The sequence below is a fragment of the Pocillopora verrucosa genome, chromosome 7 (genome assembly GCF_036669915.1).
Source record: "Pocillopora verrucosa isolate sample1 chromosome 7, ASM3666991v2, whole genome shotgun sequence".
Taxonomy (NCBI): domain Eukaryota; kingdom Metazoa; phylum Cnidaria; class Anthozoa; order Scleractinia; family Pocilloporidae; genus Pocillopora; species Pocillopora verrucosa.
The window spans coordinates 13,274,311-13,297,158 of record NC_089318.1 but is presented as its reverse complement, the minus strand read 5'-3'; the positions used below and the strand labels follow the sequence as shown (position 1 = coordinate 13,297,158).

At 37.2% G+C, this 22,848-nt stretch overlaps 1 protein-coding gene across 1 annotated transcript; it reads left to right on the top strand.

Annotated features, from left to right (window-relative positions):
- Positions 1 to 2,600: 2,600 nt before the first annotated feature.
- On the top strand, positions 2,601 to 15,058 carry LOC131778598 (polypeptide N-acetylgalactosaminyltransferase 2). Its single transcript, XM_059095020.2, has 15 exons — positions 2,601 to 2,769; positions 5,249 to 5,418; positions 6,533 to 6,631; positions 7,752 to 7,819; positions 8,034 to 8,099; positions 8,545 to 8,666; positions 9,249 to 9,336; positions 9,726 to 9,813; positions 10,450 to 10,553; positions 10,715 to 10,841; positions 11,070 to 11,162; positions 11,825 to 11,908; positions 12,380 to 12,506; positions 12,696 to 12,815; positions 13,498 to 15,058. Exons 1-15 carry the CDS (start codon positions 2,659 to 2,661, stop codon positions 13,654 to 13,656), a joined length of 1,626 nt encoding a protein of 541 aa, XP_058951003.2. The 5' UTR covers positions 2,601 to 2,658; the 3' UTR covers positions 13,657 to 15,058.
- The last annotated feature ends 7,790 nt before the right edge of the window (positions 15,059 to 22,848 follow it).

Sequence of the window (22,848 nt, the reverse complement as noted above, 5' to 3'; positions counted from 1 at the left end):
TCAAGTTGACTGATCAACGGAAGATCAAGACAAAAGGGAAAATGTTATTGCTGAGATCATACCAGAAAAAGCTCCATATTGCTATAGAAGGCCTTAAGACCAAGAGATCTTTAGACATGGGAGTCCTGAAATTGTATCTCACTTAATTCGAATTTAGGTGCTATACTGTAAATGACGCTTTTTTTTTCCTTCACTTCGAGATCGGCTCACTATCGGAGAGTTTAAGCCCCACCCCTACCCCTTACCTTAATCCCATTTCGTCGGTAACAGTAACTCCGTTTTTTTAAAACCATTGCCTTGTCGTGGTTTCCGTATGAGTTGCAAAAGATACCTGATCATGGTATTAAAACAGCTGGTAATTCTACAAATTCCAGAAAGAGGTAGCGTAAGACTAGTATTGGATCAGAAGAGCCAAAAACTGAAAACTAATTCCCTAGCTTTTCAATTAAAGTATCTGCGGAAAAGTTTAGACATTAACTTTGTCATTTCCTTTCGCACAAAAACTATACCAGAAGCTAAGATATAAATGATCGCAATTAAATAAGTTCTCCCACGCGTATATAATTTAAAGCGATTCCCGATTCCAAATCATCCACGCTGATTTTTAGCTTGCACATTTTGATTCTAAAATAAACATGAGCCATCATTCAATTATTTGTTTGACCAACAGTCCTCCAATGCAACACCTGACTAAAGGGGGTAACTTCCTACAGAAACTGCGGTGCTGCGTCTGTGGAGAATATCAGAAGAAAATGTGTTTTTATCAACTGAGTTGATAAACTTTATCAACTCAGTTGATAAAAACACATTTTGACTTGGAAATTTCACTAATCATATTTCAGTAATTTGACTTGAAGTCAATTGATCGGCCGTGAAGAATTTCTCAGTGATTTTTCAAGCGTTAACTATTCGTAAGGGTGAATGACGAAGGGCTTACGCTCGAATCGTCAGCCTAGAAACTCTTTACGGTGGTAAATTACCTTATCAACTCAGCTGATAAAACCAAACTATCTAATGCAACAGCAGCCTTTTAAAAGGGTGTACGAGATGCAAGTAAACCTAAACAGGTTCGAAAACAAAATACTAATTCCGGTTGAATTTTAATACGTTCAGGTTAGTTCAATAGATTCCGTACAATTATAACAAAAAGAAGAAGAAAACCGAGGCACTCAAATGAAATGAAGATTGATCTCCTTATTGAGCAGTAAGGACCGTTAATAAACATTAATAGTCTTCGAAATATTTAAGAAGTATGAGCTCTGGCAAAGCTTTACTGCAGCAGGGTGCAATTCTTAATGGAATCGTTTATTTCTTTGGAAAATATGATTAGTAAAATTTCCAATACCGTAAGAAATGAATCGTTATTACCAAGCCGAATGTTAAAAAATGTTCTAGTCACAGTTACTCTTTCAGGATCATTTTTAAAGGTGTTGGAAGTTCCCAGCAACTTTTGCAAACAGTTGAGGTCATTGATTTCTCAGGGAAAATGGTGGGAATTCTGCTTCGTTTTTCTGAAAATAACTAGCAAGCAAAAATGAAAACCATACACCTTAAGAAAACTGTGCGTCTTCTCGCCATCAGTATTTCAAAAGTTTTCTGTTTTTCTCCGGTGGCTTTTTGTGTTATGTTTTTTTAGTTATTCGTAGATACTTGTATCATTAGATGTAGGGTCTTAGCAGATAACAGTTTTCACTTTGTTAATTCTGATAGGGAGACCCTTATGACATAAAAATGTCTCACTATTTAGCTGTCTATTAATTTCGATTACGAGAAGAAGTGGCGCTAGGAGAATTTTTAAACGTTTTAGGTTTTCAAACGTTTAAGACTTAGATATACCGAAGCAAAAAGGAAGCAGGCAGGCTGCTGTTCTCATTCAATAACCTGTGTTACCGCCACTTCTGAACACATCAATAACACACAAGTTATCTGAGGCGCGACAAAGCAGCCACGGGTGGCAGTTCTGAGTGCGCTGAGCGTGCGTTTTCTGGACCAATCCCAAAGCGTGGTAAAATAATTGGGCTCCCAACACTTAATTATACATTGACTGTTTATCAACAAACAAAAAAATTGTTGTAAATTACGTTTACCACAAACTCTTCTGTTTCAAACTCAATGTAGAAATTCTAAGAACACTCTTTTCACTACTTAAATTTACAAGAATACTGAATCATGATAAGTTTCTCGTGGATCACTTTTGAGTCCCGTTTTATTTATATGTTCCTTCGAAATTCAGCACAATAATGCTGTGAATCACTTATTTCTTCGGGCCTTCAACGAGTATGCACTAATCAAGTGCCTCAAAATTAAATAAAGATTCGGCAGCATGCGAGCCATGGTTCGTATTTTGATCCATGGTGAGACCAAACGAGAAAACCAGACGAGTAAGCTTTTTGTGCTCTTATTCTTACACGTTACAAGCTTAATGAATGACTCTGAATCACAGCATTTACACAAAAATCGACTTTCTCAAGGTTTAGGCCATGCACTTTGCACGCGTTGCGATCCAGTCTCAGCGCCGTCTCTATCCAAACAGCAGTCAAAGTAACCGCTCAAGTTGCGTGACTTTGCCCTACGTGGTTACTAAGCTAATTCTGCCAACATGCATGGCTTAATACAATGTAAATAGCATACAGAACACAATTTTGCTCCGATTTTATCATGATTATCAGAAAAAGGAGAGTTTTTGCCGTTGCTTTGATAGTGATATGGCTTTTAGGAATACTGTATTTCACATCGGATTCGGGGTTATTACGGAGCGAGCCGCCAAAGGTACTGTAAGAATTCGTATTGTTCCTCGGTTTGTGCGAGGTTGTGTATTTTAAAATGTTTGTGCTACTATAAGATAAAGTTATTTAACCAATCCATGGAAATGCATTGCCCCTTGAAATGGTTTTGATAACAGGAAGAGGTGATAGCTCTCTTTGGAGGTAATAAGCCAATGAGAATTATTATCAATTGAACAATGAGTAACCGAGGAGATCTTCTTAAATGACAAAGATTCCCATTGAATTTTATCATTTCCATTTTCCCATCGCAGTGGGAAAGCTGTTAGGATTCTATAAATTATTGACTGTTTTTATTTAAGATACTTCATTCCTCTCTAGAAACCTACAATTTTTTTCTATTTCTGAGGACAGATTTTATTTGTACGAATCGTCGATTGAACTTGAAATGGGATAAATTATATTTGCAAAGTATAATGATGGCGAACAAAATTTTGGAAAATTTCTGAGAAACCTCACGAAACGAATTCGCACCATCAGATGCTCACAGTGTAAATAAATAACACTCTGACTGGTGCCTTCAGGCAAAGTCCTCTCCCACCAACTGATAAAATAATGTTTGCATATTACTCCAATTTGGAAAGATTAAGATAAAATGCAACAATTTATTGTAATAGATTCAGACTGTAGAATAAAACTGCCACTGAAATCCCCGATGAAATTTGAGGTGAATCATTCTAACTATTCAATTTAATGCCAAGAAGAAAATTACCACTCATTTCCTACTAAAAACAACTTTTGTTTCAGATCTACCCACAATTAAATAGAAATATCCCTGTAACAACACATATCCTAAGCAATGAAAATACTGTATGTATATCCAGATTGTAATAGATCAAAAACCTATCATTTACTGCATCAGTAAACCTCTGGTTATTTTATGAAAGTGATAGACTGCACACTCTGTTGCTTTACAGCATAATTACCTATACAGGATGTTAGGAGAACACAAGAAAAGTTTTTAAAACACTTGTTTCCATCTTGTCATTTACCAACTTTTCTTGTGTTCTGAGTCACAACATCCTGCACGGGTTATTATGCCAGTAGAGCAATAGAAAGTGGCCTAATTTGCTTATTATGACAGTTCCAATGAAAATTGCATCCTAGATTCTTGGTAGGTCATTACTAACGTAATCATCACTATTGTCATCTTCATCACCATTGGTTTTATTATCCTTGTCATTAACATTATTGTTGTTACTATTTTCAAGATTCTCATTAAATTTTTTTGTAATTGTCAGACATACTGTAGTTCAAGAGTAATTTTGCACCTGCATGTATAAGACAGCTTATGTACAGAGTTTAACTGATTCACAATGATATACTTTCTGATATTTTACTGTAAATGTGAACAGTGCTATTTATTGAGATTTTTTCACTTCATTTCGCTTCATTTTACTTGGATTTTCTCAAAAAGTTCTAAAATTTCCAGAAATGGCAAAGGGTGTCCAATTTATACTTAAAAAGCATATGATATACATGTACATACAGTAAATTAGGAATTATAAAACAAATGAAACAGGAAACCATTTAATGCATAATTGTTTTTCTTTATCTTCATCTGTCAATATGATGTTGATGACCTTTTCTGGATTAACCTGGCTTAACTTAAAGAAACTTCCTCTCAATGCATCAGTTCAATAATATTCTGGGAGGTGTCAAGACTTCCTCAAAATTAAATAGAGGATATTTCATGGCCATGCAGAAACACAAAATTTCTCTTTGAGTGCTGACAAATATTTCACAAGTGAGAGCAGGGAAAGAGTGAAGTGTTTTTTCAACATTAGAAGAGAAATTTTGTATCTCCAAGTGACCATGTAATGTTGTATTTATTATATAAACACCTGTCCAATGTAAAACCAAACCATCTAACTTTTGCAGCAAAAGGAGTGATTTATTATATAATCATTGTCAGTAACAATTTCAGGAATGCCTCTTCTTTTAGCTCACACACACTATACTTTATTTCATGCAAATCATTTTGCCATCTCCACCCGCAAATAGCAAAAGCTAGACGAGGCAGGCGGAGAGGAAAGGTTACAGCAGTCATAACAGATAATATAATAATTGTAAAGTAACTAAATAAACTATCTGGATAAATAAGAACTACTGAAAAAAAAAAAAACAAGCTAAAGTTACAAAATATATAGTCTTACAGAATGATATTACAATCAAATTTACTACTAACAGAACTATCAATTATATACATTGAGTCGAGGATGCAGAATTTGCCATTTTTTGTAGGAGAATGGGCACTTCAACATGCCTCTGGGGCAATAGAAGTTTAGTATTCCAAAGTCACAATCACAAATTTCCTTACTAGTAGTTAACTTGTGGGAGTAAATGGGGTGAAAGATAAACTTAAAATTCCTAATTTTTGATTAAGACTTCTGACTCTTTTCCTATGAAATCAACTGTAATAAATGTTTTTTTTTCCTTTTTCATATTAAATATGTAATCCACAGTATATTCACAAAGAAGTAGGAGTGGAAAGACCAGCCTTTGATGAAGAGGCTTATCTTAACGGTGGAGCACTGAAGGATGGAGAAGATAAATATGATAGGAATCAATTTAATCAAGCCGCAAGTGATGCTATTGGGGGAGATAGAACAGTTCCAGATACTAGACATTCACAGTAAGTGACTAATGACCTAAGTAAGGACTTATTGCCTTTTACCAGGAAAATTTTTTCTCAGAATCAGTTTTCATGTCATTTAGCCAGAAAGGTTGAACAAGTCCTTTTCAATTTTGGCAGCTTTCAGATGGAACATTTTGAACCTGGTTGTAACAAAACTATGATTTTCTCTCCTATGAAAATTTATCCTAAAAAATTCCACGGACTCTTGTGAAACAACTCTTCCTATTCCACTCTGAAGTAGCATTTTGATTGGTCAAAAACTTGGTTACATGTAAATGTTGTAATGATAGTTGTTTCGGTTGAATCTGTGATAATGCAGGGAGTGATATTTTTGGTGTCAAATCCCTCTGTTAAAAATAGACTCGATCTCTGGTATAATTTTGAGAATCGGGCTGGCCTCCCTTATCATTTCATTAGTTTTGGATTTTCAGCATTATATCTAACTTTGTAATATAACTGATATTTTTACTCTGCACATGCAAACTTGGCAGTTGACTTAATGTGACTGAACTATATGAATAATGATTGGTGAATCATTTGAGGCTTAATTTATTTAGACCTTAAGTTTACACCAAGCAGTGGAAGTGACTGCACAAACATGTATATACAGTTTATTATGATTTGTAGTTCTAGGTCTTGTTAGTCAGTGGATTGATTTTCTCTATACAGTTCTTTTCCACTCACCAAAATTTTCTTATCTGATCATTGTCCCTTGAACTCCCATGAGTGATGAAGACAGAATTTCACTTACAATATTATAATATCAAACAGATAAATGGTGAGAATTGAGAAAAATTTCAATTTGGGGATAATTAGTTGATTCAATACTTAAATTCTCTAAAATAACATGATGAGAATTGTATGGTTGACAGAAAGGAGAAATAAAAATTTGATCTGGGGGTTAAATGGTTAAAGCAGTGAATTACAGGTACAATGTACATACACTGTACGTGACTGTATAAAATGTGAAAGCTACTGACATTTTTGACTCTGTGCATATGGTGTTAAAAGTAGTGGAGCCAAATCATTTTTACTAATTATCACTATTCCATATTATAATTTACATGTACAATTCATTTCTAATTTGCTTTTAATTTTGTTTTCATTTCAGATGTAGATATAAAGAATATTCTAAAGAACTACCGGCAACAACTGTTATAATAACATTTCACAATGAGGGAAGATCAACCCTTCTTAGAACTGTTAAAAGGTGAGGTTTTTTAATCATAAATAAAACAAATTACAGTAACACATACACTCATGTATTACAAGGTGTGTCTATAAGGGAGGTACACCAAGCTATTCCAGCTGAGAACACCACCAAGAGAACTACAGTGCACATGTAAAAACACAACACATGTTTTGTATTATGACTGGGTGAGTGTGTCTCATGGGAAATTATTTGGCTAGAGGTCATGTGCAGACCAAGTGCAGTGAAGTTTGTACATATAGATCACAACTGCAAGCCAAGTATTTTTCTTTCAGCCCTGACCTAACTCAGTCAATAAGCATTTAAGGAATGACGACCAATCTTTCTCTTTCCTGTCTTGTATGACCCCTCAGTTTTTTGCCACCCTACACATACTTGCCCCATTTTCAGTGTAGAACCCTAACAGGGTTTCTGATAAAGCACAAATGATGCTGCTTCATACAAAAAATAGAGAAAAATACAGTTGCATGGCCACACAGAGATATGGAATTTCTCTTTGAGTGTTCGAGTAGATATTGCATGAGTGTCAGCACAGCAAGCAAGTGAGATACATTGGTGTCACAAGTGGAACTCACAAAAAGAAATTCTATATCTATACTGTACAAGCAACTATTATTTTGTTTAACATATAAACACACCATTAGCCTTAACTGACTTAAAATATTCAACGATCTACCTTAGATTGAGAATTATTAATGATTTGTCATTCATTTGTCAACCTGACTGAGTGGCGCAAAAGGCAGCAGCTTATAGGTGATATCAAACAAACTTAAAAAAAATACCTTAATTTTACACCTGTGCAATTATGGCTATTCTCAGGGCTGGAAATCCTTGTAAAAAGCACAATTTAGATTAATAATAAAAAGTAATAACAAACCCCAACTGGTAGAGGTAAACCAGGTGGCTGTTTGCAAGGGTGGATGAGGAGCTGAAACTGGCAGTCCAGCTGGAAAAAAAAAATAGCCAATGTTTGGAAAGCAGGACTGGAAACCAGAATGAGCAGACAGTCCATTTAGCATTGAGGTCTTAACTGAGCTAAACATAGATCAAGAATGGGGGAATTACTTGATAGGATTTATTAGAATTTAGTTATTTTATTTATTTTTCCATTTCGTTTCAGTATATTAAATAAAAGTCCACCAAGCCTCATCACAGAAATAATATTAGTAGATGACTTCAGTGACAATGGTAAGTGGACTATAATTATTATAAAAGTTCCCTGACTACAAAAGCTGACATGCACTGTAGAAGCAATGTAAATAAATTTGTTTTGGTTAGAACTTTAAATAGTGTCTGAAATTGTTATCATGCATGATCATATGCCAGTAGTATTACACTAAATTGGTTGTCATATATTTTATTTTCATCACTAATAAATTTTATTTGCTTTTTTGGCTTACAGTTGATGATGGTCAGCTCTTGTTAGGGCTTCCAAAGGTCAAAGTTCTTAGAAATGACAAAAGAGAAGGTACACTGAATTTTAGATTTTAACCTATACATAAAGTGCAAAGCCCATCCAGTTTTATTTAACACATGTACACCTTTTGGACTGAGTCAAGTCTACTGTTTTCAGAGAGAAAATTGGCAAGGCCAAGTCATGTTTGATCAATTGGATTTGATGTTTCACACAAAAAAGAAAAAGTATAAAATCAAAAATTCAACTCAATTAAATCTTACTCTAAAAGTTGTGAATTTGAAACTAAATTAGCTATTCCTTGTTATAAAAGATGGGTGATTTGGAAAGTGGGGAGTATTTAACTTAACATGCGGATCACAATAAAGAGCAAGTCAACTTGAGTGTTGTGGTCAATTCTCTTCAGGGATTATAAAATGCTGTTTCTTTATTCACTAAAAGAAAACCCCAGGGCGTCTTTGTTAACTTACTTGAATGAGGCTCTGACATTTTTTTCCAGGGTTAATACGATCTCGTGTTAAAGGAGCAAATGCTGCCACCAGCACTATATTAACATTTCTTGACAGCCACTGTGAGTGTAATGTTGGCTGGTTAGAGCCTCTATTACAGAGAATTGTAGAGGTAAGAATATATCTTTTGCTGAGAATATATCGGTGCCTCCTGATCCCGCCCTGCTCCTTGACCCTTATACTTGATACGTTCCACTGGCTTTGGAGATGCTCTTCCACGTACGCCTTGGGTGAAATTCTCAGTGAAAGGGTTAAATCCTCTTGACTCTAATACAACCTGAATGAGCAGTCAGGAAACGCTGGGAAGACAAAAAGGATAATTAGTGTTGCTGCTATAATCTTGGTCAAAGCTGAAAGACATTTTCACTCCTTTGATATGTAAGCCTCTTTTATTCATAGCGTCGTCTAAACACTCAGTCAGCGATGAAAAGGAAAAAGAAGTGTGAAATAAAATGCTGGTTTTAACGGAAACGGCTACCGCCAATTTTTTTGGGCGCGTTTTTTTCTCTTTTTTTCACTGATTTGAGCTTGGGGTAGAATAATGATACAGTATAAATCATTAAAGAGTGTTTGTGATTATTATTATATTATTGCAATATTGATTACTTTTTTTTCAGTCACGTGGATTTGGTGTGAGTGTCTTTATCACTACTCGTTAGCTTCACTTTTTTTTTCTATCCTTTCCCTTTTTCAGGATAGAACAGTTGTAGTTAGTCCAATTATTGACGTTATCAACATGGATGATTTTAATTACCTTGGAGCTTCAGCAGACATTAAGGGAGGTGAGGTTTCATCGGCTTAAAATACATATAATTATATACTATAACGTGATGTGACTTCAGATATAGAGTGTGTGATGTGACGTGACGTGAATTAACTGGACGTTACGTGACGTGACGTATTTTGGTGCGATGTGAGGTGTTATGGTTGGATGGAAAGGGATTAGAGGTGATATAACGTGAACTGAGAAACGAGATTTGACATAACATGAAGATAAATGGTGTAGTATGTCATTACGTGACAGCGATCGATCGCAAGTTGTTTAGAGTGTGTATTCAATCTGATTTTTGAAACAATTGATGCATTTTACATACTTGTCGTATACTTACAATTTGGTGCCATTCCTTCTAAATTTATTAACTCAGTAGTTCATTTATGACTTTTTTTTCAGGATTTGATTGGAGTCTACATTTTAAGTGGGACAGCTTAACAACGAAAGAGAAACAAGCGAGAAAAAAAAATCCAGTGGCACCAATTAGGTACATAACAGCACATGTAATCCAAGCCATAATGTACATGGCGTTTGTTTGCTGTTTGCTGTATGCAGTCTGCGTGACCTTTGGTTGTGCAATTTTGTTGCGTTACATGTGATGATAAACGTATCTGCATATAAGACACTTTCCTTTACAGAGCGTCACGTAACGCTCACTTCGAAATAAGCAGAGAGAGCGGAGTAGTGGTGCGTGACATTTTAAAGGCCTTCTCTTCTGGAGACTTCATATAAAACTTTCTTGTGTAACTGCCACAGTTACCTCGTTTTCTGTGACATCAAATGATATGGATTATTTTTACTCCCCCTGGATGGGATGCTAGCTAGCGTGACATTTCGCCGGTATAAATTATATTTTCGTTAATTAGTATATTCCACACAGATGAATAGTGCTTTTCGTGCGCGCTGATTGGCTGGTTCGGAAGAAGCAACCGATGAGACAAAATCACGACCAAAATTTCCGACTATTTTTCGGTTTAGTTAAATAAGTAAACTATTTTTTTTCTTTTCTTTATGTCTCTCCGCGGTGTATACTGAAACAATTATTCACCTCAGTGTCGGCAGATATCTACCCCTATTCACCTCCACTTCGGTGGATGATTGTCAATTATTGTGTTGTCTTCAGAACACCGATGATAGCTGGTGGCTTATTTGTGGTGGAGAAAGCCTGGTTCGAGAAATTAGGGCAGTATGACGTCATGATGGACATCTGGGGCGGAGAAAACTTTGGTAAGTGGGTCAACTGTTAACTAAAAGGGTAGATGTATTTTAAATAAAAGGGGAAAAGTGGGGAAAATAAAAGTAAATGTATCTTCCTGTCCATCGGCTTTAGAATCTTTCAGGTCTGTGATAGCAATAATGAGATAGTTTTTTTTTTTCGTTTCTGACAGAAATCTCCTTCAGGACATGGCAATGTGGAGGAAGCATGGAAATCATTCCTTGTTCAAGAGTTGGTCACGTGTTTAGAAAAAGACATCCCTATTCATTTCCTGATGGAAATGCCAACACTTACATGAAGTAGGTTATGGTGGCACGATACGTCACACTCTTGCCTTTTAAAGTTTCTATCTTGAAAGTTTCTGTGTAATCCAAAAGGGATTTTTAACCCTTTACCCCCTAAGATTAATATTCATATTCTCCACACTTTCCTCTTTACATTTGCTATGGTATTGACAAGGAGAATTTCATTGACAATCGGGATCTTTCAGTGAAAGTTTTTCACGTAGGCTATTCATGTCTATGTAGGAATACCCGCCGAACGGCTGAGGTTTGGATGGACGAGTACAAGAGATTCTATTATGCTGCACGTCCCATGGCGCGGAGTGCCAATTATGGAAGGTAATGAAATTTTGAACAGAAGAGCAGGACATCAGTTGATCAGTTCAGAGGTGTAACAACCCACGCGGGTTGATGGGAGAACACGAGTAATGTTTGTAAATCACGAGTGATTAACAAACTTTTCGAGCGCGGTCTATTGCTTTGTAAAACAACGAAGGGTTTTACTGGTACGATAAACGAGAGGTTTTTGACCAATCAGGATCCTCGTAGTGTCTCAGTTATTTTATAGAAATTAAATGCTCGTCTCTGAATGGATGAGATAGAAAAAACGTGCGTATTGGGACGAGAGACTGAAACGCATTCGATTTGAACAAACCGGTGAAGGTGCTCCACGTGGCAGTTAGAGAAAAATATTATCCTTGATTTAAAAGAGGAAAGCCTATATTTTCCATGTAGAAGCTATTTTTGTTGGTTTATGTGTTACCGTAAATGATCGTGTGGTCTGATCGTCCGGATGAGGGTAGTCCTGAAAATAATGCTGTCGGTAGTGGTGACTGACATTTCAAATACCTGAGCGTAAGTCATCCCCAAAGTCGAATTTGTATTTATTTATTTTTTTGTATGTTTGTTTTCTTTTGTTTTGTTTGTTTGTTTTCTGTTTTTCTTTTTTTTATTGCTTGGTGTGATGTTTTGGTATGATTGATTCTTTTCTTTGGTTGTAGTGTGAAATCAAGAAAAGAGCTGCGGGAACGTCTAAAATGCAAGCCATTTAAGTGGTATTTGGAGACTGTTTATCCAGATCTTCAGTACGTTCGCTTTCTTTACTAACAACCTTGCTAGCTTTTTGGTGTCTCTGATTATGTGATTACGAATTAACAATGCTCACGCCTTTGTGCAATAGCTAACTGACTATAGTTTCCATGACACTATTAAACACCCACTATTTAGGATACCCTGCATAATACAACTTATGTAAGCAAAAACATCTAGCGAAAAAAGGCACCTTGAAAATAGAAAATCGTGGCTCAGAAATTTCCCAAAGTCTTTTACAGTCATGTAATGAGGGCGACGCAGCTTTTAGTTGGGAGTGACGCAACCATACCTCAGGCTAACGGAACTTTACTTGGGAGCCACGGAACTTGGTGCGACCGTGCAATGGGGCGACGTCATCTACATCCACTTTTCGGAGAGTTCTCTAAGCCAGAGCACCACTAATAAATCCCGAATAAATTTCGACTCTCAACTATCAAACTCTCCATTTCTGTTCTTGATCGTAGAGTCCCTGATTCAAAGGATGTGTCCTTTGGGGAGTTGAAGCAAGGCAAGAAATGTCTGGATACACTTGGTAGCCAGGCCGGTGGCTCTATCGGCCTATTCGATTGTCACGGACAGGCAGGAAATCAGGTATTGCGTTATTAAATGGCAGGACGAACACAAACACATTTGATAAAATGATGCGGAACGTCGCTTGCCTGCAACGATTCACTCGAGGATAATGAAATAGCCAAGAGCTTCTTGTCCATTCGATTCTTTTATTTATTTATTTTTTGTTTTTTGTTGTTGTTGTTGTTTTTTTTTTTTTTCGTGCTCTAGGAGTGGGCTCTCACAAAAACAAGTTTAGTACGTCACCACGACATGTGTTTGACGCTCAAAGACTCTTCGCCTGGAAGGCCAGTTGTAATAGAAGGCTGTCGAGATACTGACAACGAACAGGTTAGTAATCCCCACAATGATTTCATGTAGATCTTCCCGTGAAGACAAACTGAGATCAGTCAGCCCAACCACTGAGTTGGAGGTGAAGAATGCGAGTCCCAGACCACATAAGCTCTGGGAATTGAAATAACTGAGCCAAAGTTTCCGCTGCATTTGCCACCTGCATATAGTTACGCGTTCTACTCAAGTTGGATAAGGGTAATAACCGTCGGCACAGTGTTTTCTTCACAAGATAAAAAGGAATTATTTCACTGGCGAGCCTCAGCCCCAAAGAAACACCGTCAATTTGTTGATATTCTTATGCTAGGTACGCGTTTAATTATGTGCCGCTAGGATGCGCTGTGAACTACACGAGACCTAAAATGAACTATTGATGCATTCGTCAGCGCGCGTTCATCGAGATATACACCACGCGGAAAGATTGAAGATCGCCGAAGATGCTTAACTAGGAGTTTCTCGGGGCGTAGAGAGCAGCTATCGCTTCTTGGAACCACTGGTTTATGACGTCGTTGACGTGTTAGTTTAAATGTTGTTCAAAGAGAATTCCATCTGCTACACTTAAATGTGTAAACGCTCGCAATCAGTGCGCACACTGAGAATGAAAGGCATGCTCGCGCCATTGAACTTCAAAAGAAAAGTTATCAACTTTATTGCAAAATGACGTGATTATTTTGTCAATTAGATGTGGGAACACACCCCTAAACGCACTCTGCGCCACAGACAGTCTGGCTTGTGCCTGGACAGCAAAGACGTCAAGAGTGGTCAACACGTGACCGTAGATAACTGTGACATCGACAAGTATTCCCAAATATGGCAATTCTCTCTTAACATGAACAATTAACTCTAATTTCTTTCTATGAAGTAATTTTTTTACGACTAAAAAACAAAATAGTAGACAGCAGTAAATATTTTATAGTATCTGGCTTCTGAAAATTTTGTACAAGAGTAAAAAAAAAAAAAAGTCTGCCAATTTTACATTGATTCCAGACACTTTTGATTATTAACAACTATTCACCGAAGTCGAAATGGATATTACTTAGTTGCGAAGCGGTGAAGTTAAAATCCACCGCAAGCCACTGACATAATATACTAAAACAGTGAGATAAAATGGCACAAAAAGAAGATTTGAACTCATTTATTTGTGCGACGATTACAATATTTTGGGGCGCAAATCCTGCGCTATTGCTCGGAGGTGAAGAGGAAGGGATATTTGGATTTTGAGTAGCCAATCAGAGCGTGCCTTTATCGCTATCCTCTGTTTTAGTATATACTAACAATTGCAATGGCATAAGGTACTTTTCTTAAACTTCTAGAACACGTGCGATGACGTTCTGGCAAGTTTTGAGACGGTAATCGTAGGAACCCCGTGCGCTTAACGTGATTTGGTTAAATATCTTGACATTGTCCGTGGGTTGCCACAGAGATTGACCGATAAAATCATACCTGCTAGGGGTTGGGTTTTCATTCTTAGCTTTATATGATTTTTTTTTTACGTCACTGATTTGTATATACAGCTCAATCTTAACCATTCGGTGAACTTCAATTAATCAATCAAGTTTTCAACAGTGTTGCTTAGGTTACGTCAGCTTCCGAAAGCATTTGCATCAATCTCCTCGAAGTTTTTTATCCATTATTAGAAAAATGTATTGAACAAGAGATAGAATAACAATTAACGGCTAAAATTGATGGTAACAAGATTGAGTTGAGTACAAACCAGGGAGTATTTAGGCGAATAATTTCAAATCGGCCGAGCGCGATTTGAAATTAGCCTGCTGACTGGCAGGCTAGTCAGACATCTTCAGTACATCCAGTTTTTGTTTTCAAGCTGGCCCTGAGAGCTGGAAAGATAGAACAGCCACACTGCAGAGACAAACTTTGTTCTAATTCATATACTGCAGAGACAAACTTCGTTCTAATTCATATACTGCAGAGATGAATATCGTTTGAACTTGACAGGAAGGATAGAGTAAAAACCTTGCCCTCCCTTTCCTAGCAAAAACTTTGGGAATATGAAACTTGAGCTTTTTCATAAACACAAACATCAGCTAATTTAAACAAACGAGCGTGCATGACTATTTATCTATCCATTTTGCAATGTGAATAGGTAGCGAATAATTCCTATAGAATAAAATTTAGTGTACAGTTCAATTTGATCAATGCTCGTATCACCGTTGTGTTATTAGGACGTTTTACAAATAGGGAATTGGGTACTGAGATGTAAAGCAATAAAGGTTTTTATAAGGCTCTTTCTAAATTCTACTCTTCATTTCCTTTTCATTGTATTTTACTTGTGTTATTTAACATATCTTCTCGATCAATTCATATCTTTTTTGGAGAATTGTGCAATAATAACTCTAAGCTACAATGGCACCAAACCCCCGGCCTTCTTAACAAATCGCAGACTCGGGGAATTTTTGACAAGTTTCAGTGAGACTTCCATACTTATCACAAAACATTGACGATCGAATATTTCGAGATCGGATACAAAATTTTGAGAGATTCTTAATTTTTTAAGGTAGCATATAGCGTGCTTATTTCATTCTGTTTGCAATTTTTACGCATCGGAGGCATCATCCATAACATTTTTTAAAAATTGGGATCAAAAAAGAATTTTTAAAAAATCGGGGACAACTCCCTAACGATAAGCTCGTTTTATTAAAGGTGATTACAATCCCCACACAGTAAAACAAAACCTAATCAAACTAAACTTTCTTCAGATCTTCTTTTTCATCCATACCTCAGTTGTAATCATGCCCGTATTCTACTTCCCAATGCCTTGAGGATAAATTTTGAAGGGTAAGTGTTTGCAAATTTATGCTACACTCAGACTAGCAGAATTTTTGTGCGGATGAGAGTGCAAGACGTACGATCGAAGAATTAATAAGACTCGACTTTTTTTTTTCTCTTTTTTACGTGACGAGCTTTGCGTCGGAAAAAACTTTTATGCAAATGAGCTGGCTGCACATTCAATGTGCCGACAGCAAATTTGCGTAAGTAACTCAAGCCAAGGTTTGACGCCTCTTGGTTGCATGAGGTGTTCGCTAAACATTCCAGGACATCCGATAATCGCTACAAAGAAGTTAAGAAAGCTCCCCTCGAATGAAATAGAAAAAACCGCAACTTCCGATGATTTTATCTCTAATCATTTTCCTATGGGCGGCCGTCACCACCAAAATTACAAGGATCTCAAATAGATCAGCATATACAAAGCTGGTTTAAGGATTAGCTGCAGGATAGAATAGCTAATAAAGGAATGGCATGGCCAAATTCTAGACGGTTTAGTTTTCCTTCGTGAAACAGAACACCCTAAACATGGATAGTTTAGCCAAATGATAAACGGTCTAGTTGCCCATGTCGAGTTGGAACATGAAATTGTGAAATGGACTTGCTCAATTACGAATAGCTTAGCACTCATTTGAAATACAGTACACAAACGGTTTAGCGTTGCGTCAAATGGCACAGTGTAATGTCGAGTAGCACAGCGTACGCACAAATGGTGTAGCGTTGCGTGAAATAGCTCAGCGTAATGTAGAATGGTACAGCGTACATACAAACAGTGTAGCGTTGCGTGAAATGGCTCAGCGTGATGTCGAATAACTTTGCAGAACATCAGACGCTCTATCTGAACATTAAATTGCTTAGCATTACACGAAATATTTCGATGTTTGGGCGAATCGTTGAGCTTGCTTGTGGCGTGACATGAAGGCTATCTCGCCGAAACCACCAAAAAAAACCGCAAATGGAACAGCGATCTGCTGGGGGGTATGACGTCATCGAATGTGAAGACTGCCGCGAAACTATCACATGGTGTAGTCGATTTGTTGAAGAGACTTCACTTCGCCTTGCCGTAAAGCAGAGCCAATTCAGTGAGTTTCTCCTTTTTTTTCCCCGCCGATATTGCATTTATTCGCTGTCGTTCATGGAAGCGTTAATTAAAATAGCCACGAGACTGGATCCTACCACATTTTTCAATCAAACATGTAGTTTGCCAAAGCAACCATTTTTCCGAGTTGGTTTTATCGTCCGGCACACCAATTAAAGCATTCCGATATCACTTTGATTGAAAAATGTCAAAACAAATCAAGGATATCAGTTTTCTAACCATGGCGTCCAGGGCACACACAAAATTCGTACTCCTGCAATGTTCAAAGAGCCGTTGAAGTTGAACTCTCATTGAAAAGTAAGCGTGAGTCAGAGAAAGAAAAGAGAGCTCGACAATCGACATTTAATGCACGTCATAACACTACTTAATACTATAAACATATTCAGGCCCACCAACGCGTGCAAACTTTGGTAAACCGGGAGGCCGGTGTCACAGCGGATTTGGACCCCACCCCCATTTTCTCTATAGAAACAATACATGTCTTAAAGAAGACAACGGTAAATCGTTAACACAAGGTCCACAAATATTCCTGACCAAATGTTACAGAAACATATAACAGGAACAATTTAAAACATACAAAAAGGAGAAACCCAAAATAGCCCAAAAAAACGGCACCGGCAAAGCTGATTTCACCTCCATGATAGAAGACCTAGGCCTACATAAGGCTAACTCCGACAAACCCCTCTTTATACAGGTCATGGTTTTGAACTTTTAGAGTCCAGAAACTGTGTTGATGAGATAATCCAGAGAATACACATCGCTTTCAATTGATGGTCTCCCCGTTCGGTCTACAAGCTTCGACGCAATGCAACTATTCTTATAAAGGCCTTTTATGTGCGAAGGTTTTGGAACGGCATTTTGAGCTTTTCCGAAGAAAACACTACCCAAGAGGGTATAGGAGAGATTAAAAAATAACCCTCAGGTATACACTACCCAAGTGGGTATAGGAGAGATTAAAAATAACCCTCAGGTATACACTACCCAAGAGGGTAGAGAAGAGATTAAAAATAACCCTCAGGTATACACTACCCAAGAGGGTATAGGAGAGATTAAAAATAACCCTCAGGTATACACTACCCAAGAGGGTAGAGAAGAGATTAAAAATAACCCTCAGGTATACACTACCCAAGAGGGTAGAGAAGAGATTAAAAATAACCCTCAGGTATACACTACCCAAGAGGGTATAGGAGAGATTAAAAATAACCCTCAGTTATACACTACCCAAGAGTCTAAAGAAGAGATTAAAAATAACCCTCAGGTATACACTACCCAAGGGGGTATAGGAGAGATTAAAAATAATCCTCAGGTATACACTACCCGGGAGGGTATAGAAGAGATTAAAAATAACTCTCAGGTATACATTACCCAAGAGGGTATAGAAGAGATTAAAATTAACCCTCAGGGGTACATTATCCAAGAGGGCACGAAAAATTGAATTCACGCTAGTTTATCTCAGGAGACCTCTCTTTGTCTGGTCTCTTTCTTATGACTGAAAGTTGAGGCATCCGCCGTTAACTTATGTAATTATTATCCTTTACTAGTTCCCGAATGTCATTGTCAAGCTTGGCTATTCCTGACTGACATCTTTGCAATATCCAATGATAATTCGGCGAGAGGCATTTTCAGTGTATGATCGAAAGCGATTTGATTTACCGCATCAACAACAGGATAATATTTTGAGACCTCGCAAATCCATCTGCTGGAATTCTCCTTGTCTAATTAGTCCGGCACAGAGACCAATTGAAGGTACAACATACGTGTTGTTTAGTTACATGGCGTTGAACGAACAGCCTTTGTTGGCGCGCTTGCGACCTGCTGGCGGGACAGAACGTATTGTAGTCATCGCAATCGACGAAACAATTCGTTCTTTGCAAAAGCATTCGGTAAAATTTCCGCACAGCCCCATACTACATTATGCATTCAATTCTTGGATAGAGAAAACAATGACAAAAACAATATATTGTTTTACAATACTATGGGGCTGTGCGGAAATTTTACCAAGCATTCAGCCTGATTCAGCCTAACTTTTCGTTAGGGCATACCAGTACCTTTTGGGGTCGAGATGGGATCCCGTAACTCTAGAAAGCTCAGCCGATCGATCGAAGACTTCGGTCTCCATGATGAGATCGCGCCAAGAGATTCCAATACAAGATTTGTCGTGTTTTCGTAATTGAAATTCGAGTAGAGATGAAGTATTACTTATTAGTTGAATTTTACCGACCGCAAGCGTTAAAGTTATTCTCTACACTGCTGACAGAAATAGACCGCCTCCGTAGAATGCATGATGCGAATTTTTTTAAGGGGCCAAAGCTCCGGCTTATACTATTTTGCGAAACGAAACGAAACGAAACGAAACGAAATCAGGTGAGATAGAACAAAACTAAAGGAATAATGCAGATATATTTTCTAACAAGGTAAAGAAAATTTTCACAAGGAATTTGGAGTAATCGTTCATTAACAAGAAGGATTTTTATTCATTTCGCAAAATAGTAATTTTAGGAGCGTTACTATTTTGTGAATTGGAATTTTTCACCCTGCGGTGACAACGTGACCTCTTCCATGTCACAAAAATACATTTGAACATTACAAATTAGTATATCACCGAACATTTTGGCCTCCTCTTATTTCTTAAACCGTATTAAAATGTATTTCGCAAAATAGTAATTTTAGGAGAGTTACTATTTTCCGAATTGGCAATTTTTACTCAGCGGTGACTAACGTAACCTCTTTTATGTCATAAAAATACATTTAAACATTAAAAATTAGTATATCAACGAAGATTTTGGCCTCTTCTTATTTCTTAAACCGTATTAAAATGTATTTCGCAAAATAGTAATTTTAGGAGCGTTACTATTTTGCGAAATGGACTATTTTCACCCTGCGGTGACAACGTGACCTCTTTCACGTCACGAAAATACATTTAAACATTACAAATTAGTATATCACCGAACATTTTGGCCTCCTCTCATTTCTTAAACCGTATTAAAATATATTTCGCAAAATAGTAATTTTAGGAGAGTTGCTATTTTGCTTGACCTCTTTCATGTCACGAAAATACATTTAAACATTACATTATAGTATATTCTCAAAGATCTTGGTCACCTCCTCTTTAATGTAGTAATTTCTAAACTAATTTTATGTAGTAATTCCGAAAAATGTTTATTTTGCGAAATGGATTATTTGCACTCGGCGGGCGGGAACTCGAGAATAAGGGCGAAGGGATTGTTGCAGATTCCCTTGAACTTCACAATGTTTGGATGTTTCAACTCTTGAATGATTCTTGCTTCCTTTACAAACGTTTTCTTATCCAATATGTCCTCGCCGAGCAATTTCTTAACGACGACTTTCTCCGCAGCGGCCGATTTCCCACCCGCATCAGGAACAGTCTGCCAGTTAGCAGTGAACACAGCACCATAAGCGCCCTTACCAATGATTTCCTTGTTTGTCAAACACTTGAAATCATGAACTGGAAGACCTGAACAGTCGATGGTCTTGGGCTTAAGAACAGGAAATTTAAAAGCCATAATCTTGCCTGATTTAGCAGCACACAAAGCGAGCACAAAGCGAACTTCTTGCAGCACGTGGAACTTGCGCAAATGCGAAACACGATCTCTTGCTCGTAAGGAAGAGGTGTGCGACGGGAGTGTAATCAGAAGCGCGTAACTTTTCCATGTATATTATTTTTATTAAAAATTTTGAAGCAAAGTAACTGTATTACTTGCGATTATAAAACTGCTGGACGACTATTTAGGCATGGGTATGCTTCTGTTCTCTATACGAGACGGAGAGTCTAAACATGTTTAGCCGCCACTGGAAAACTGTCATGTTGGTTTTGCACCGAAACAATGCACACCCTTCAAAACGCACGAAACGAGTCTTTCAAATCTCTCAGGAGAACATGCCAACTTCCCCCTAGAATAGCTCCGTCGCTAGTAAAAACAGCTTTTACCTCTTACTTTCCGCTCCCTCCCTTGTCATTAATTGGACACAACCTCGGTTTGGGCCTTCAGCAGGGTTCTCTTGACTTGGTTTCGGCGTCACGCAATACGGTACTACACAGTTGTCGATTTTGATTAAATGAAACTGTTAGCCCAAACCTCTTGTTGCATGTTTATTGAGATGGAGTTATTAGTTGGCTCTTACTTAATCATTTGAAGCTGAGGAAAGGAAAACACCGCCTTGTTGCTTGGTAGTGAAGAAGTACAGACCACAGCTAATTAAAACACTTACTTACAAGGGAAGGTGAGACCTGTAAACCCATTCTGTCACGAGTCAGTTTTCTCAGGCGGCATTTAAATCATTTATGGTCCATTTTGCAAAACAGTAATTCTTCCAAAATTACTGCCTCGCGAAATAAACTTAGAAGACGTTTATATAGGTGAAGATAGCTTAGACCTTTTGAGATTTGATAGTGCTTTAAATCGAAACTTACCGAAAACCTATTGTATGACACGAGAATAACGACATCGTTACCGCTGAGTGAAAATAGCCTAGCTATTACGCAAAACAGTAATTTTTCTGACATTACTACTTTGAGAAATTAATTATATCTGGATAGAGAAAGAGGAGGTGACCGAACCCTTCGAGAATATACTATAATGAAATGTTTAAGCGTATTTTTGTGACCCGATAAGAAAGTTATTGAGGGGTAAAAATAGTCCATTTCGCAAAATAGTAACTCTCCTAAAATTACTATTTTGCGAAATAAATTTTGAAACGGTTTAAGGAATAAGAGGAGGCCAAGATGTTCGGTGATATACTAATTTGTAATGTTTAAATGTATTTTTGTGACATGAAAGAGGTCACGTTGTCACCGCAGGGGTGAAAATAGTCCATTTCGCAAAATAGTAACTCTCCTAAAATTACTATTTTGCGAAATATATTTTAATACGGTTTAAGAAATAAAAGGAGGCCAAAATGTTCGGTGATATACTAATTTGTTATGTTTAAATGTATTTTCGTGACGTGAAAGAGGTCACGTTGTCACCGCAGGTGTGAAAATAGTCCATTTCGCAAAAAAGTAACTCTCCTAAAATTACTATTTTGCGAAATACAATTTAATACGGTTTAAGAAATAACAGGAGGCCAAAAATGTTCGGTGATATACTAATTTGTAATGTTTAAATGTATTTTTGTGACATGAAAAAGGTCACGTTGTCACCTCAGGGTGAAAATAGTCCATTTCGCAAAATAGTAACTCTCCTAAAATTACTATTTTGCGAAATATATTTTAATACGGTTTAAGAAATAAGAGGAGGCCAAAATGTTCGTTGATATACTAATTTGTAATGTTTAGATGTATTCTCGTGACATGAAAGAGGTCACGTTGTCACCGCAGGGGTGGAAATGGTCCATTTCGCAAAATAGTAACTCTCCTAAAATTACTATTTTGCGAAATGAATAAAAATCCTTCTTGTTAATGAACGATTACTCCAAAATCCTTGTGAAAGTTATCTTTACCTTATTAGAAAATATATCTGCATTATTTCTTTTGTTTTATTTCATCTGACCCGATTTCGTTTCGTTTCGTTTCGTTTCGTTTCGCAAAATAGTATAAGCCCAAAGCTCCTCGTGTAACCTCAGATGATGTAATACACACCTGCATATCGCGTCTGATTCTCACGAGGATCTCCCATAGGGTGATAGCTTTTACGTTAAGCGGTTAAGAGTTAGGCCTTTTTATGAACAACGGTTAAATTATTTCTGATGATTTTGTAAGAAAACAATTACGTTAAACGTTTTTACGACTAACGACCAGAATAATTAATTTGGCCAACCCCACTGAGACCCTCCCTCCTCACACGGTGACTGTGGAAAGTGTAAGCGTGAAAATCGTGACCTTTGCCAGGTGCAGATAGTTTTTTTCAACGTATGACTTCTTAAAAGGGAAAAATTTGTATTTCTCTGAAAAAAAATTGGTTAATAAATTCATCTTCATTTCTTTACTGCGACGGCTGTTACAAACTATATCAACAAAGGTAGCGATTTTTAAAATCCAACGTAGGGTACAAGAAACAAACATGAGATATGTTAAGCCAAGATAAGTTCGAAAATAAACCACATGTTGTTATGCTTTCCCCTAGAGGCACAAAATCACAGTTAAGTGATTGGTGATTAGATTGAGTTCGTCGGGTCAACGCTCTGTATGGC